This window comes from Lithobates pipiens, unplaced genomic scaffold, assembly GCF_037356315.1.
Source record: "Lithobates pipiens isolate NorthernLeopardFrog02 unplaced genomic scaffold, aLitPip1_a1.2 Scaffold_27, whole genome shotgun sequence".
Lineage (NCBI taxonomy): Eukaryota > Metazoa > Chordata > Amphibia > Anura > Ranidae > Lithobates > Lithobates pipiens.
This window is the reverse complement of record NW_027507788.1, coordinates 25,875,771-25,891,541: the sequence shown is the minus strand read 5'-3', so window position 1 is coordinate 25,891,541 and position 15,771 is coordinate 25,875,771. Positions and strand designations below refer to the sequence as shown.

At 41.2% G+C, this 15,771-nt stretch overlaps 1 protein-coding gene across 1 annotated transcript in view; it reads right to left on the bottom strand.

Moving 5' to 3' along the window:
- ATP1A3 (ATPase Na+/K+ transporting subunit alpha 3) overlaps nucleotides 1-15,771 on the bottom strand; it is a 116,747-nt gene that overhangs the window by 32,127 nt on the left and 68,849 nt on the right. Inside the window, exons 5-8 of the mRNA XM_077456651.1 lie at nucleotides 10,480-10,593; nucleotides 6,328-6,462; nucleotides 3,235-3,352; nucleotides 1,172-1,440 (exon numbers count right to left, since the gene is read on the bottom strand). Of these exons, the coding sequence (XP_077312777.1) occupies nucleotides 1,172-1,440; nucleotides 3,235-3,352; nucleotides 6,328-6,462; nucleotides 10,480-10,593 (636 nt within the window). The remainder of the gene's footprint in view (nucleotides 1-1,171; nucleotides 1,441-3,234; nucleotides 3,353-6,327; nucleotides 6,463-10,479; nucleotides 10,594-15,771) is intronic.

Below are 15,771 nucleotides of genomic sequence, written 5' to 3'. Positions count from 1 at the left end.
TCTTGGCCACCCTGCTGCAGCTCAGTTTCAGGGTCTTGGCAATCTTATTTATGTAGAGCAACAATTAGTTTTTTCAGATCCTCAGACAGTTCTTTGCCATGAGGTGCCATGTTGAACTTCCAGTGACCAGTAAGAGAGTGAGAGCGATAACACCAAATTTTACACACCTGCTCCACATTCACACCTGAGACATTGTAACACTAATGAGTCACATGATACCGGGGAGGTAAAATAGCGAATTGGGCCCAATTTGGACATTTTTTACTTAGGGGTGTACTTGCTTTTGTTGCCAGCAGTTTAGACATTAATAGCTGTGTGTTGAGTTATTTTGAGGGGACAGAAAATTGACACTGTTATACAAGCTGTACACTCACTACTTTATATTGTAGCAAAGTGTAATTTCTTCAGTGTTGTCACATGAAAAGATATAATAAAATTTACAAAAATGTGAGAGGTGTACTCACTTTTGTGAGATACTGTAGTTAAAGAACAATTCCAGGATTGGACGAGGCAGGGCCATGCTTTCCACCTTGCCTAAATTAGAGAACGCTTTTCATGCCTTTAGAACAGGGGTCTCCAAACTTTCTATACAAAGGGCCAGTTTATTGTCCTTCAGACTTTAGGGGGGCCGGACTATGGCCAGCTGGAGTGGAAATTGTCCTGACATCAGTGGGAGTAAACATCACCACATTTGGTATGAGGTGGAGAAATAGCGCCCTATAGTTGGTATTATTGGGAGGAATAGTGCCCCATTGTTGGTGTCAATGGGACAAATGGTACCCCATTGTTGATGTCAGTTGGCAAAATGTGCCCCAAGGGCCGGACAAAGGCAAGCAAAGGCTGCATCTGGCCCCCGGCCGCAGTTTGAAGACCACTGCTTTTGCAAAGCATTCTCTGAATGGCGCCCGTGCCGTGTATCAGGCTGACTGCTCAGCACAGAACCCGGAAGCAAGTGGAGATCACTGGAGCAAGTGTGTCTACTTGAGTGATTTCCAGCTTTCAGGGGTATCAGCCAGGTATGATATTTACATTGATATATTAGTCCATGCTGAATCAATATACCTATGTAAAATAATACCATACGTGGAATTATTTTTTAAATCCAATAATTTGCAACCTGAACAAACACAGATACTTCTCTAAACCTGTAGCAGTTTTTTTTATTACTCACAGTGACAGTGGCCAAAAGTCCCTCTGGTACGTTGGCCACAATGATTCCAATGAGAAAGATGACGGCTTCCAGCCAAGAGTAACCCAAGATGAGCGAGAGGATAAAGAAGGAGAGGCCCAGGAACACAGCCACACCAGTGATCAGATGGATAAAGTGCTCAATTTCCTTAGCAATTGGGGTCTTCCCAACTTCCAAACCAGAAGCTAGGGTGGCAATACGACCCATCACAGTTCTGTCCCCTGTGGCAATGACCACTCCACGGGCTGTCCCTGAAAAGTAATAAAATCAGTGAACCTACTGTATAATATAATATATCTTTCTTACATGGTAGATGAATATGGAATTGATGGTCTTGTTTCTTTTTTCAACCTCACCGACTATGTAACTTTAATCTCTGGGTTATACATTAATAGATCCTTAAAAAACTATAAAAAAAGGACTATTGCTACTATTTAGATTGGTCAACATGGGGCAGCCGGTCATCCCTTTGGACTTGTACTTCTTTGGGATTATTACCATTATCAATGTGTTCCCAGGTTTCATAGTCACTTAACATTTAACAGCAATTCAGAACTGCAGTGGGGAACTTCACTGGAGTTGAGAACCCTCCAGCTTACGTAAGGTGGGACTATAGGCAAAACTTTTTTTTTCTATTTAGGAGCAAGGGAGGGTTATAATCCCTTTCAGTTTATTTCATGCCATCTGTATCCCAAGGGGGAGATTTACCTTCACTTTCTGTCCCATAGCCAAAACAGGAAGTCAGAGGAAAGCCTTGCAAATTAAGGGAATTCCTTGGGGACCCCCAGGTGACCAGAACTAGTGTCTTACTTTTCTCTAAACAACCCAAAATTTGGGGTTTCTTTTACTTTCACTTTGGATGATAATGGTAAACAGGACACATAGAGAGGGCGAATCTCCGTAACGAGGACCCAGATAGCAATAAAAAACTGGCTTTTCTAGGGGAGTGTTGGATTTAATTTACAAGGATGGCATTTGAACACTCCTAGGTTGGAACCTTAAATAAGTTAATAACCTATAGGCATTGGTCCTACCGTTGGTAGCCACTTACATTTTTACATGTATTACATTATAATCCACAACAGTGTTTGAGGGAAACTTGTGACTATGCATTATGGCCCTCTTGAACTATTCCTATGGCCAAAGTGAACCACAATCATTAAAATGTTATTTAAACCCAAAAACTAAAATTTTATATATTAGTTTATCGGTCATCAGATGTGGTAGCTGCATTCATTTTCTATTTTCAGCTTTTTTTCCCCTTTGTTTTCACTTGATACACCTGTGAATAACACACTGCCTGCCCTAGAGTGGCTACAATCACTCTTCCACTTATCTATGGATGGAGGTGTAGTTAACACTCAGGCTGCTCAAGTGATTCAGACTACAAATAGGAATTCTTCTATTCATCTCCAGTACATCGAGGTGAGGACATTAGAAGTTTACAGAAGACAAGGAATACACACAGGGGCGGACTGACAACTCATGAGGCCCCTGGGCAATAGGAGATTATGGGACCAGACAGTATACACAAATACACACACACACACACAGTGTATACAATCACACAGTATACACAGACATGTTTCTATTGGCTGAGAAGGTACTGGAGAGGTGGGGCAGCTATAATCTCAGGATTTTTAGACCAAAAGGATGTCGGTAAGGGACATTTCAGAGACAGATGTAAAAAACAAAACAAAAAAAAAAAACACACATTTTTAAATACTGTCCCTGGTTTTACTGAGGCTGGCAACCCTGATGGGGCCCCCTAGTGGCATGGGGCCCTCGGGCAGTGCCTGAGTGGCCCAATGGTCAGTCCGCCCCTGAATACACATGACATTCTCTAGGCTTTTGGCTTTTAGGAAATGGCACTACATTTGCTGGTAGGATCAACAGTATCTTCTGTACTTGCTGAAAATGGATTTAGCCCGAAAAAACAAAAACAAATGCATCCACTGCATCTAAGGAATGGTGCATTGTAATATATTAAATATATATTTTTTGTGGGTTTAGATATTCTGTCACTTCCTTCAGTGTAATGTTACCTTCTACACAGTTGGTGGAGAAGAAGGTGACATTTCTTGTCTCTAGAGGGTTGTCATGTGTGCAGTCCGGTGACCTTGTCTGGGGCTCAGATTCACCCGTCAAGGAGGAGTTATCTACCTGCAAGGAGGAAAAGGTGGATAGAGGAACAAGAGAAAGAAAAAGACAACGTGAGAAAGGAAAGAAGAAGGTTTGCAGGAGGAACTGAATTCTAGAACAAGAAGAAGAGCAGAAATAAGCCAATGGTTAAACATTTTCTAAAAGCTCTTATGTTGTATTATTATTATATGTATTATTATTTATATATATATATAAAGAAAAGAAAGTCCCAGTGCTTGTCTTCAAAGATGGGTGATTAAACCTTACACAAATCTAGATCCGTGTTAAACTTCCACCAATCCGAGATACAGCACCACCTTCCAAAGTGAACACTCACCAGAGATCAATATTAAAAAAGCCTTGATTTAAGCCTGGATCAGCCACTCCTCATTAGAATATGTCTCGGGGTTTCCCAACCGGTATCTCAGTATTCATTCCCTAATTTTTTCACTTTATGGGGATCTTTAAAACTCATAGGAAACAAATGGCCATCATTGCACAACATTCTTGCACTCTATTTCTTTAAAAATATATAACAGCATTGCACTCACAAAGTATAGTGCCTATAGACCGGCACGGAGTCCTTCCAGCGATCTGTTTAAGGCTTGTCGTCTCCAGGAACCAGCATGCGTTGCAAGCCTCGATCTTGTGTGGGTCCGGTACAGGACATGACATCAGCGTTACCCAGAAGCCTCTACGTGTTTCGCATCCAATCATGCATCTTCAGGAAGTTTCCTGAAGACGCATGATTGGATGCAAAACGCGTGATTAACCTTCCGAGGGAGACACGGAACGTCACTTCCTTTACCGAATGTGACGGCTCCATTCTCCGATTTCGACAGAATATGCGGCTGCCACCCTGCCCCAGCTTGTTTACCCCACGTCCACTGCTGCCAGCCTGTTGACTCACTTTCCGCTCCACTTGCTGACTTCCGGTTCTGCCACATTCCCAGGTATCGGACTAGGCATCGAGCGCATTTGTGCGAGTACAAGTACTTGCAGAAATGCTCGGTATCGGTCCCAATACTGATACTAGTATCGGTATCGGGACAACTCTAGTATAGTATAACCAGGGCTGGGACAAGGGGTGGGCAGGAGGAGCGGCTGCCCTGGGCGCAATGATTTATTGCAGGGATAGGCAGCGCCCTGTGCCAGTTGCTTCTCTTACAAGGCTGACAGGAGTACTGACAGCGGCATTGCTAGGGTGGGGGGGGGGGGCAGTTTGACACCTTTGCCCTGAGTGCTGAATGACCTTGTCCTGGCACTCAGTTTAACCGTGATACATTGAACCATTATCAGGGAAGATCTCCTAATTCTACATCAGGGACAATCTGGGTAACTCTGGGAAATCTAGAGATCTGACCTGCTACAGCTGGAGCTCACCAGTCAGCAGGAGGCATGAGTTTAGCTGAATGCAGAGCTAGACCTCTGGAGAGAGACCACTGCTTCCACTTTAAGGACAAGGATACTTCTCTTGCAGCATGCTGGCAGGAAATAGGTCTTTCTACTGGCTGTTTTGTGAAAAAATAAAAAAAACACACCTTTTTGTTTTCAATCACCCACCAGTAATGTAATAAATTGTGGATGATTTAAGCTGAAAGTTCAATTCAATTTAAAATAATAAACAGAAATAGTTTGTTCATGAAAACATCTCACATATGTCCAAAATAAGAGTAGACTAATTCATTATGACCAATAATGTCGCCTCTTCTGTTCCCTGGATCATTTTCAAAAATGGTTGGGTTGCAGCAAGACAAGTCATTTCTGCTCCCAGACACTTTGATAAATGATCCCCATTTATTGTGCATTTTTGTCGGGAAAGCCCCCTCCCCAAACGCACACACACAACTAAGATGATGATATATGCTATGTTATGTAAAAGGAATTAGAATTACGCAAAAAATTTAATTAAATCAGTCCATCAAATATAGAAACATAACATTCTTATAAAAGGTGCCCCCTGGATGACATCATGTCTGACGAAACACGTAGGGAGGAGCGACGTGCTGATGTCACCTATGTGTCCCAGAAGGACGGGTTTGCTCTGGTTATGCACCGGCTAGCACACCAGACTTAAGGCTTTCATTTTGCTTATAACATGTAAATGCAAATTACTTTACTTTATAAACGTTATAAAAGGTTTAACACCATATGGAGCTTTTGTTTTTTACGGTTTAAAAAACATTCATCCAACCATGTGAGTGAGTGAGTGGCACCCTGTGAATGGGGGAATGATTTCGTTGGGAGAAAGACCCAGGCTGGGTATAAGCCAAATGCGTTTGATCCCCTGGAGCTGTTAAGAAGCAAACCTTACTATTTGGTGGCGGACTCATCACATAGGGTGACTGATGGCGGTTTCTATCATCGGGAATCTTCAAGGCTCCTAGTTACAATCAGTGGACTTTTAGAAGGATGTTATGCTTCTATATTTGATGGACTGATTTATAGAATTATAATTTTTAGCGCAATTCTAATTTCTTTTATATGTGCTATACTGTGATTTATGTCATACAGGAGAATCACTGCTCATTTTTTTTGGTTCAGGTTTTTAATTCCCTATAGCGCAGTTTTGGTTTTCCCTTTATTAATATGCTATGTTATACTTATCTGTCAGCAGCCCCATACTCTCTAGCTGGATCGATTTGCCTGAGCATCGCCCATTAATCATGTGATCTTCAGCTGAAAGGAGCCTGAAGCTGCTGGCAGGCACTGTATATGCTATATGGATGCATGGAGTTTGCATATACTGTATTTCCTATGCATACGAGTTTCCTCCCACTACACACAAACATGCCGGCACAAGTTGATCAGCTTCCACCCAATCTAGCCTATTTTGCCAGAATCACTACCTAATGGGCATTGCTGTCTTATTGGGCGAAATGCATCAGTATCTCTATTGCTGAAACATTGAGACTGGAAGTTAAGGTACAGATTACAATAATTACTCAAAATGTGCTGAAATACACTAGAACATCCACCTGACCAATAAAACTTACTTTGCACCCATGGGCAGAGATGATCCTCAGGTCAGCTGGTACTCTGTCTCCACCTTTAACCTCCACCAGGTCACCCACCACCACCTCCTCCGCATTCAGCTGCATCTTCTCTCCTTCTCGGATGACTAAAGCTTGCTGGCAGTTAAAAAGGTATAAAGGTAAATGGTGAAAACAATGTTCAAAAGGCAAAAAACACATAAGGCTCAATTCACAAAGCTAAGGCATGAGAGTATTTATTCTTAACCATGAATAAATCAGTGTCTGCAAATCCACGTTCATTTATTAATACATGTACAATACCCTATATTTATATATAAAAAAAACATTCATACACACACACACACTATATATATTTATATATATATATTATATATATATATATATATATATATATATACACACATACACATACACACTCACATACATATATACTCAGATACACACAAACATACATAGTCACATACACAATACAGACACACACACACACAGATATATATATATATTTTTTTTACACACACACACAAACATATATACTTACATACACATTACACAAACACATATACTCAAATACAAACACACACACATATACTTACATACACACACACACATACACATACTCAAATACAAACACACACACAGACAGACATACTAACACACGCATGCATATATACTCACATACACACACACATACAAACACATATACTCACAAACACACGCATATATACACACACACGCATACAAACAAACACATTATTTATATATATATATATATATATATATATATATATATATATATATATATATATATATACACACACACACACACACACACACACACACATATACATATATATATATACACATACATACATACAGTGGTGTGAAAAAGTGTTTGCCCCCTTCCTCATTTCCTGTTCCTTTGCATGTTTGTCACACTTAAGTGTTTCGGAACATCAAACCAATTTAAACAATAGTCAAGGACAACACAAGTAAACACAAAATGCAATTTGTAAATGAAGGTGTTTATTATTAAAGGTGAAAAAAAATCCAAACCATCATGGCCCTGTGTGAAAAAGTGATTGCCCCCCTTGTTAAAACATACTATAACTGTGGTTGTCCACACCTGAGTTCAATTTCTCTAGCCACACCCAGGCCTGATTATTGCCACACCTGTTCACAATCAAGGCATCACTTAAATAGGAGCTGCTTGACACAGTAAGGTCCACCAGAAGATCCTTAAAAGCTACACATCATGCCGAGACCCAAAGAAATTCAGGAACAATTGAGAAAGAAAGTAATTGAGATCTATCAGTCTGGAAAGGTTTATAAAGCCATTTCCAAAGCTTTGGGAATCCAGCGAACCACAGTGAGAGCCATTATCCACAAATGGCGAAGACATGGAACAGTGGTGAACCTTCCCAGGAGTGGCCGGCCGCCCAAAATTACCCCAAGAGCGCAGCGACGACTCATCCAAGAGGTCACAAAAGACCCCACAACAACGTCCAAGGAACTGCAGGCCTCACTTGCCTCAGTTAAGGTCAGCGTTCATGCCTCCACCATCAGGAAAAGACTGGGCAAAAATGGCCTGCATGGCAGAGTTCCAAGGAGAAAACCACTGCTGAGCAAAAAGAACATCAAAGCTCGTCTCAATTTCTCCACAACACATCTTGATGATCCCCAAGACTTTTGGGACAACATTCTGTGGACCGATGAGACAAAAGTGGAACTCTTTGGAAGGTGTGTGTCCAAGTATATCTGGCGTAGAAGGAACACTGCATTTCATAAAAAGAACATTATACCAACAGTAAAATATGGTGGTGGTAGTGTGATGGTCTGGGGCTGTTTTGCTGCTTCAGGACCTGGAAGACTTGCCGTGATAAAAGGAACTATGAATTCTGCTGTCTACCAAGAGATCCTGAAGGAGAATGTCCGACCATCTGTTCGTGTACTCAAGCTGAAACGAACTTGGGTTCTGCAGCAGGACAATGATCCTAAACACACCAGCAAGTCCACCACCGAATGGCTGAAGAAAAACAAAATGAAGACTTTGGAGTGGCCTAGCCAAAGTCCTGACCTGAATCCTATTGAGATGTTGTGGTATGACCTTAAAAAGACCGTTCATGCTCGAAAACCCTCTAATGTAACTGAATTAGGACAATTCTGCAAAGATGAGTGGGCCAAAATTCCTCCAGGACGCTGTAAAAGCCTCATTGCACCTAATCGCAAACGCTTGGTTGCAGTTGTTGCTGCTAAGGGTGGCTCAACCAGTTATTAGGTTTAGGGGGCAATCACTTTTTCACACAAGGCCATGATGATTTGGATTTTTTTTCACCTTTAATAATAAACACCTTCATTTACAAATTGCATTTTATGTTTACTTGTGTTGTCCTTGACTATTGTTTAAATTGGTTTGATGTTCCGAAACACTTAAGTGTGACAAACATGCAAAGGAACAGGAAATGAGGAAGGGGGCAAACACTTTTTCACACCACTGTACATATATATATATATATATATGTATATATATATATATATATATATATATATATATATATATATATATATATATATATATATATATATATATATATATATACATATATACACATATACACATATACACATATACACACACACACACATACACATACATACACTATTTTACCAAATGAACTTCAATGGCATCCCAGTCTTAGCCCTTGTACACACGGTCAGAGAATCCGTCGGAATGTGTCCTATCGGACTGTGTTGTCGGATAATCCGACTGTGTGTGGTCTGGACTGTTTCCGTCAGAATATCCGTCGGACCCAATTTTCCAACTTGTTGGAAATATTTTCCGACAAACTGGTCCGGACATACTCCGATCATGTGTAGAGAATTTTGATCGGACAAAGTGCGACGCATGCTCAGATCAAATTCCTACATCAAAGCTATTGGCTACTAGCGTGAACGTAGTCCCGTCGTAACGAAATAACGTCATCACGTTCTGAACAATCGGATTTTCCGACAACTTGGTCCGACCGTGTGTATGCAACAGTTTCGGACACAATCCGTCGGACAAAAGCCAACGGATTTGGTTGGCAGAATGTCCGACCGTGTGTACAGGGGCTAAGTCCGTAGGGTTCAATATTGAGTTGGCCCCCCCTTTGCAGCTATAACAGCTTCAACTCTTCTGGGAAGGCCATCCACAAGGTTTAGGAGTGTGTCTATGGGAATGTTTGACCATTCTTCCAGAAGCACCTCTGTGAGGTCAGACACTGATGTTGCACGAGAAGGCCTGGCTCATAGTATCAACTCTAATTCAACCCAAAAGGTGTTCTATTGGGTTGGGGGTCAAGACTCTGTGCAGGCCAGTCAAGTTCCTCCACCCCAAACTCACCAATGTCTTTAGGGACCTTGCTTTTTGCTTTGTGTGCTACACAATGGTTGTGCTTTACTGCTCCTTCCCAACATGCAAATCTATTATTTTGCAGAGTCATTGAAAACTATGCTCTGTGCATCTGATATCTCTACAGGTAGATGGGGGGGACTATGTCAAATATAGAGCTCCCTCTGGTAGGAAAACTATAAATTTGTTAATTTATTACAATAAATAATAATGAAAAATGAACAAAGACGTACAAAGCTGAATATCACATCAAAAATCACGTCAGATTTTTCAGATATGCATACTTGCAGGTCAGTGATGACATTAAAGCTAGGGGTCTGCATAACAGCCAACCAGCCAATGTCAGAAGGATGTCAACAATGACAGGCCCTGAATTTTTACTATAAAAGGTTCAGGGAACTGGTGGAAGAGCCCCTCTACATTTTTCTAGTTTCCTGCAAAGGACTACAGAACACCCCAGAGTGAAAAAAGGTCAAACTAGTATGTGAAATGCAGGTTTGTGCCGTAAAATCCAGATACTGACCCCTTAAGCTGATATAGGATTCATTTTGGTGAAGCTAAAGCGACCAACTTTTGTAAAGTTATAAGAGCCCTTCATAACAAGTAACATCCAGAAATGAAAGTCAACATGAATGAAAAGACTGTCAGTGCAAAAAAAAGTACAAATAACACACATTCAGTATCACATCATTGATTACTGCAAGCGTTTAGATGTGGAAGGGTAGCAAGCATGAGCTACGGGAGCTAGATACCATCGTACTCACCTGGGGCACCATGTTTTTGAAGGACTCCATGATCTTCGAGCTCTTGGCCTCTTGGTAGTAGGAAAAGCAACCGGTGATGATGACGACTGCAGCCAACACGATACCCAGATACAGCTGAAAGAGAAATGGCAAAATGTCAATAAGCTTTATACATCACTATCCTTGGAACAGAGTTTACGATTGCACATGAAATGCATCAAAAGGTGTCCAACCAGAAAAGTCAGGTTTATTATTTGACTTGCAATTTACAAATGTTCAGTTATGTCAGCATGCCTAATCCATCTGCTTGTGTGCATTGGGCTGGAGATTTCTAGTAACGCAATCATGCTTCCAAAATTGCTAGCAAATAATTGCAAAAAGTGGAATTGCTTGCTAAACAGAAGGAGCAAAGGGCACCTGTGCAAGTTGCATGCACTATCATGTAGCTGCAATCATTTGCACAGGATTTGAGTGACATTAATACCAACTACATGCTACTTGTGTAAGTTTACACCATAGGGATCCACATACTTAATCTGTTTAGCATTCAATTTCTACTCCTTGCAGCAATGAGTTATTAAAATTGGGTAGCTGCAAGATTACATGGGAAAATTAATTAGCATCATTGGCTATCTTAACCATTGTTCACAATAATAATAGTTATCTCCATTTGAATGCAAACAATTAAATTATAAAGATGGTGAAAAAAACTGGATTTGGAGAGTAATGGCCCAGAGAATATGACCAAGAAAATGTGGAGCCCCCAAATGACTGGGTTCAGGTGTTTCCAGTGAAGGATACTGTTACTGCAGTAAAAAAAGGCATTTTAGAAGATTACATTCTTCCAAACTTGTGGCAACGGTTTGGAGAAGATTCATTTCTGTTCTAAACGTAATAAGCCATACTGTATATAATATAATATCTCCAAAAAAGCAAGATTTGATGAGTTTGGTGTGGAGGAACTTGAGTGGCCTACACAGAACCATGACCTCAACCCTACTAAATCACCACTTAAGGCAAAGTGACAGTGGGATGAAGCTAGGTCTTCTCATCCAACATGATTAACATAAATACATGGTTTGATTAGTTTGGTGTGGAGGAACTTCAGTAGGGTTGAGGTCAGGGTTCTGTGTAGGCCACTGAAGTTTCTCCACACCAAACTCATCAAACCATGTGTTTATGTTAATCATGTTGGATGAGAAGCCTTGGCTTCATCCCACCTTCACTTTACCTTAAATGGGTGTTCATTAGGGTTGAGGTTAGGGTTCTGTGTAGGCCACTGGACGCCCATGTAAGGCCAAGTGACAGTGGGATGAAGCCGGGTCTTCTCATCCAACATATAGTAAGTAACATGGTTTGATGAGTTTGGTGTGGAGGAACTTAAGTAGGGTTGATGTCAGGGTTCTGTGTAGGCCACTGAACACCATTTAAGGCCAAGTGACAGTGGGATGAAGCCTGGTCTTTTCATTCAACATAACGGTTGGTTTGATGAATTTGGTGTGGCAGAATGCAAGTGGCTTGTACAAAGCCCTGATGTCAACCTTACTGAACACCTATTTAAGCAATAGTGAAAAGATCCCTTCTGACGAGCCAGCTTATACCATCATGTGACAGCCTCTAGCAGGTTGAGCATGAACCTTAGCTCGTTACTACTCTTAACCCACTGATACTCAGGACAATTCCCCACTTTTTCCTCCATCTCAGCCAAGGTGAAAATACCCAGCAATTCAGGGAATGGAAGAGCATGTGACTTACCCCAATTGGCAGTGCACAGGTCTAGCGGCCACAGTTCCCTGCAGGCGCTGACATCAGCCTACAATGGGTATTTTGGTACTGGCTGTATTGGAGAAAAGAGGCATCAGGGGATAGCTGAAGAGGTAAGTATCGGTATATTTTTATGTGGGGAGAGGGAGTTTCACAGACACTTGAATAGACAAAGTGACAATAGGGTTGATTGGCTAAAATTAGAAAAGGTGCAAAATCTGGCACAGCTGTGGATGGTAGCCAATAAGCTTCAAACTTTAGCTTGTTCAATTAAGCTTTGACAAAAAAAAAAAAAAACAACTGGAAGCCGATTGGTTTCTATACACATATTCTGCACTGTCCAGTTTTAGTAAATCAACCTCACGGTCTCTTCAGAACAAGTCGGCAACAGCAGAGCCATATTTCTGTTCTCAGAACATTTACAGAGTATTTAGGTAAATTAGCCCAAGTCCAGAAACAGCCACAGTAACCCACCTTCTGTGCCAGGAAAATTTTGGCATGCTGGACCCGAAAATTTATTAAACCACCAGATGAAGATTTAAACTGTGCCTGTTGCCCAGCTGTTCTGTCCTACTGCAAAAATATATGAAGACAAATGTGTATGGTCTATTGCCAAGGTTTGTGTTGTCCATTCAATCAAGATTAAGGCCAGTAGTTATTATTGGATGTCTAGGAACAGGTGTTTCTATATTTTTCCTAAAATAATTCCTCTAGAAATGAGTGAGCAGAGCTAGAACGGGAGATTAGGGAACCAGCCGAAGCCTCCGTTTCCGGCTCAATAGAGGTCAGGCAGGCTGCCAAAATGTTGAATGACCAACGAGAGCCAGATATACTGTCCTAGTTCTTCCTAAGTTGGTCGTATGGAATCTTAGTCTTTTATACTGCGAAAAAAAAGCCGCTATAAAATCCAAAGCAGCCGAATATTTTACATGTCTAGTATGGGATGTCTAATTTGGTACTCTTAAAGTGGTTGTACACCCTGTACAACCACTTTTACCTACAGGTAAGCCTATATTAAGGCTTACCTGTAGGTGCTGGAAATATCTCCTAAACCTATACGGTTTAGGAGATATTTACAATAAAGCTCTGCGCCAATGTCTACCTCACATGAGCACTTTAGAAAAGGCAGTTCCTGCTGTTTCTAAAGGGGATCATGCCGTGACTGGCGGTTTCCGCACGCATGCGCTTGAGTGACGTCACATGACTTCGCCCAGTCACAGAGCCGGAGTTCGCGGCCCCCGGAAAGGAAGAGGGGTGAAGATGGACGCTAGCTGCTAGTGGGGACAGCGGGTACATCGCAGGCTTCTTTTTCAGGTAAGTGACATATAATGGGCTACTATGCGATGCATAGTAGCCCATTATGCTTTACCTTTGCAGGGAAATAAAGAGGAAGTAAAAGCCATCAGTGTTTACTTCCTCTTTTAAACAAGTAAATAACATTTTTGAAGCTTAAACTTTTTAACCTTATTGACTAGAAATGAGTTGAGTAACCTGGCTAAACAGATTTTGCCACAAAATGACTAACTTTGCTGAATCTGTGGTGTGGGTTTACTAAAGACTGTGTACTTTGCAAGTGCAATTGCTCCAGAGCTTAGTAAATCAGGGGAAGCTCTGCTGACGTCCATCATCCAATCATGTGGAAGCAAAAATGCTGTTTTTTATTTTTACATTTTCCTTGAATATGATTGGGTAGACTTTGCAAAGTGAAGCTTCATCTCATTTACTTAGCTCCAGGGCAACTGTCCTTGCAGAGTTCACAGTCTATTGACCTTTAGTAAACCCATCCCAGAAACTAAAAATTCATTCATTGAGCTGCTGATGGAAAATCTGCTTGGAAAAAAAAAAATGTAACTTTTTTAAACTTAGCCCTGGTTCACATTGCTGCTACTTCTCATGTAACTTGCTGCATTGTACAACACAGAAAGTTACATGACAGGTGAAAACACTTTTCATTTTCATTCATTTTAATGAGCGACGTCCAACTTGCTGTGACTCAAGTTCAAGCGACAAAAAAATAAATAAATAAAAAATAGTTCTTGCATTACTTTTCTGCGTCTCCCTTGCGACATGAGTGTCAAGGACTGCAATGCTAAAATCGAACTTCAGGCTCTCAATCAACATTGACTATTCTTAATCCTTATGTTGCTAGCATTAGTAAATAGATAGGAAAGTATATCATATTTATTTGTTTTAAACTTTTTTTTCAATTTATCAATTACTTTCTGGCTTCCTTTAGACATGGGCGCCGTCAAGAAATTAGTTTTGTTCTGTTCCGTTATGGTTCTTATTAAAATTAATTCGTACTTCGTATTTCGTGCCCGAAATTCAATTTCAATTCGTACGAAATACGAATTGTCGTTAGGTTCGTTAACTTGTACAAACATTCTTTACGATGAATTTAAAGGCAAAAATATACCTCAATATGACAGTCGATGCTGATGGAAGTTTGGTTTTTAACCGAAATACGAAATTCTGTTGAAGAATTTCCTATCCGAAATATGAATTTCCGTTAGATGAGGGGATCCCACCATCCCTGTGCTGTGCTGACTTCCTCCTGGGGATTCGTAAACAAAAGTTCGTATTTCGTACAAAATTCGGACACATGGCAATTCGTATATCGGATCCTCCCGAACGTACGAATTTAGGGAAATACGTACGAATTTAGGGAAATACGTACGAATTTGAGATTTGTACGAAACTAATCGCACATGCCTAGTTTCCTTGGGTAGGCAAATGAGGTCATACATCCCAGGAGTCTTCAGGAGGGTTTTATTTTTTTTAGCTAAGCACCCCCTTTTGCCTGAATGCCTGTGGTAAGGGCAGATGAATTTTAGGAAGTAAATGTTACAGTAATCATTTGCCCTTACTCCAGATGGCCACGACCAGAAACTGGGGGGGTGTTTTTCAAAGTGATTTCTCAACAAAATAAAACATGGAGCCATGGATGGATGGGGAAGTTTGCTTTGGACATTAAAAATGAATAAACACCTTCCTGCCTGGCCTATAGCAGAATGATGGCCGGGGCTTTCCAATTTCCCGAGTGGAAGTCATGTGACATCCTTCAGAACAGGTCACTCATACGTGCCCCCTCGGACACACTGCATCACCGATTCCAGTAAAGAGCCTATGATGTAGGCTCTTTACCATGTGATGAGCTGTGTCCAATCACAGCTGATCACAGTGTAAATAGCAAATGACAGTGCGTGAGGAAAGGAGAGCTGATAAGTGGCTTTCCTCACAGAGGAGATCTGCCTCAACACTAATGCCCGTCAGTGCCCACCAGTGAAGCCAATCAGTGCTCAATGATGTCAATCAGTGTCCATCAGTAGTGCCTATCAGCGATGCCTGTCAGTGCCCATCAGTGAAGCCAATCAGTGCTCAGTGATGCCAATCAGTGTCCATCAGTAGTGCCTATCAGCGATGCCTGTCAGTGCCCACCAGTGAAGCCAATCAGTGCCCACCAGTGAAGCCAATCAGTGCTCATCAGTGATGCCAATCAGTGCTCATCAGTGATGCCAATCAGTGTACATCAGTACTGCCTTTCAGTGC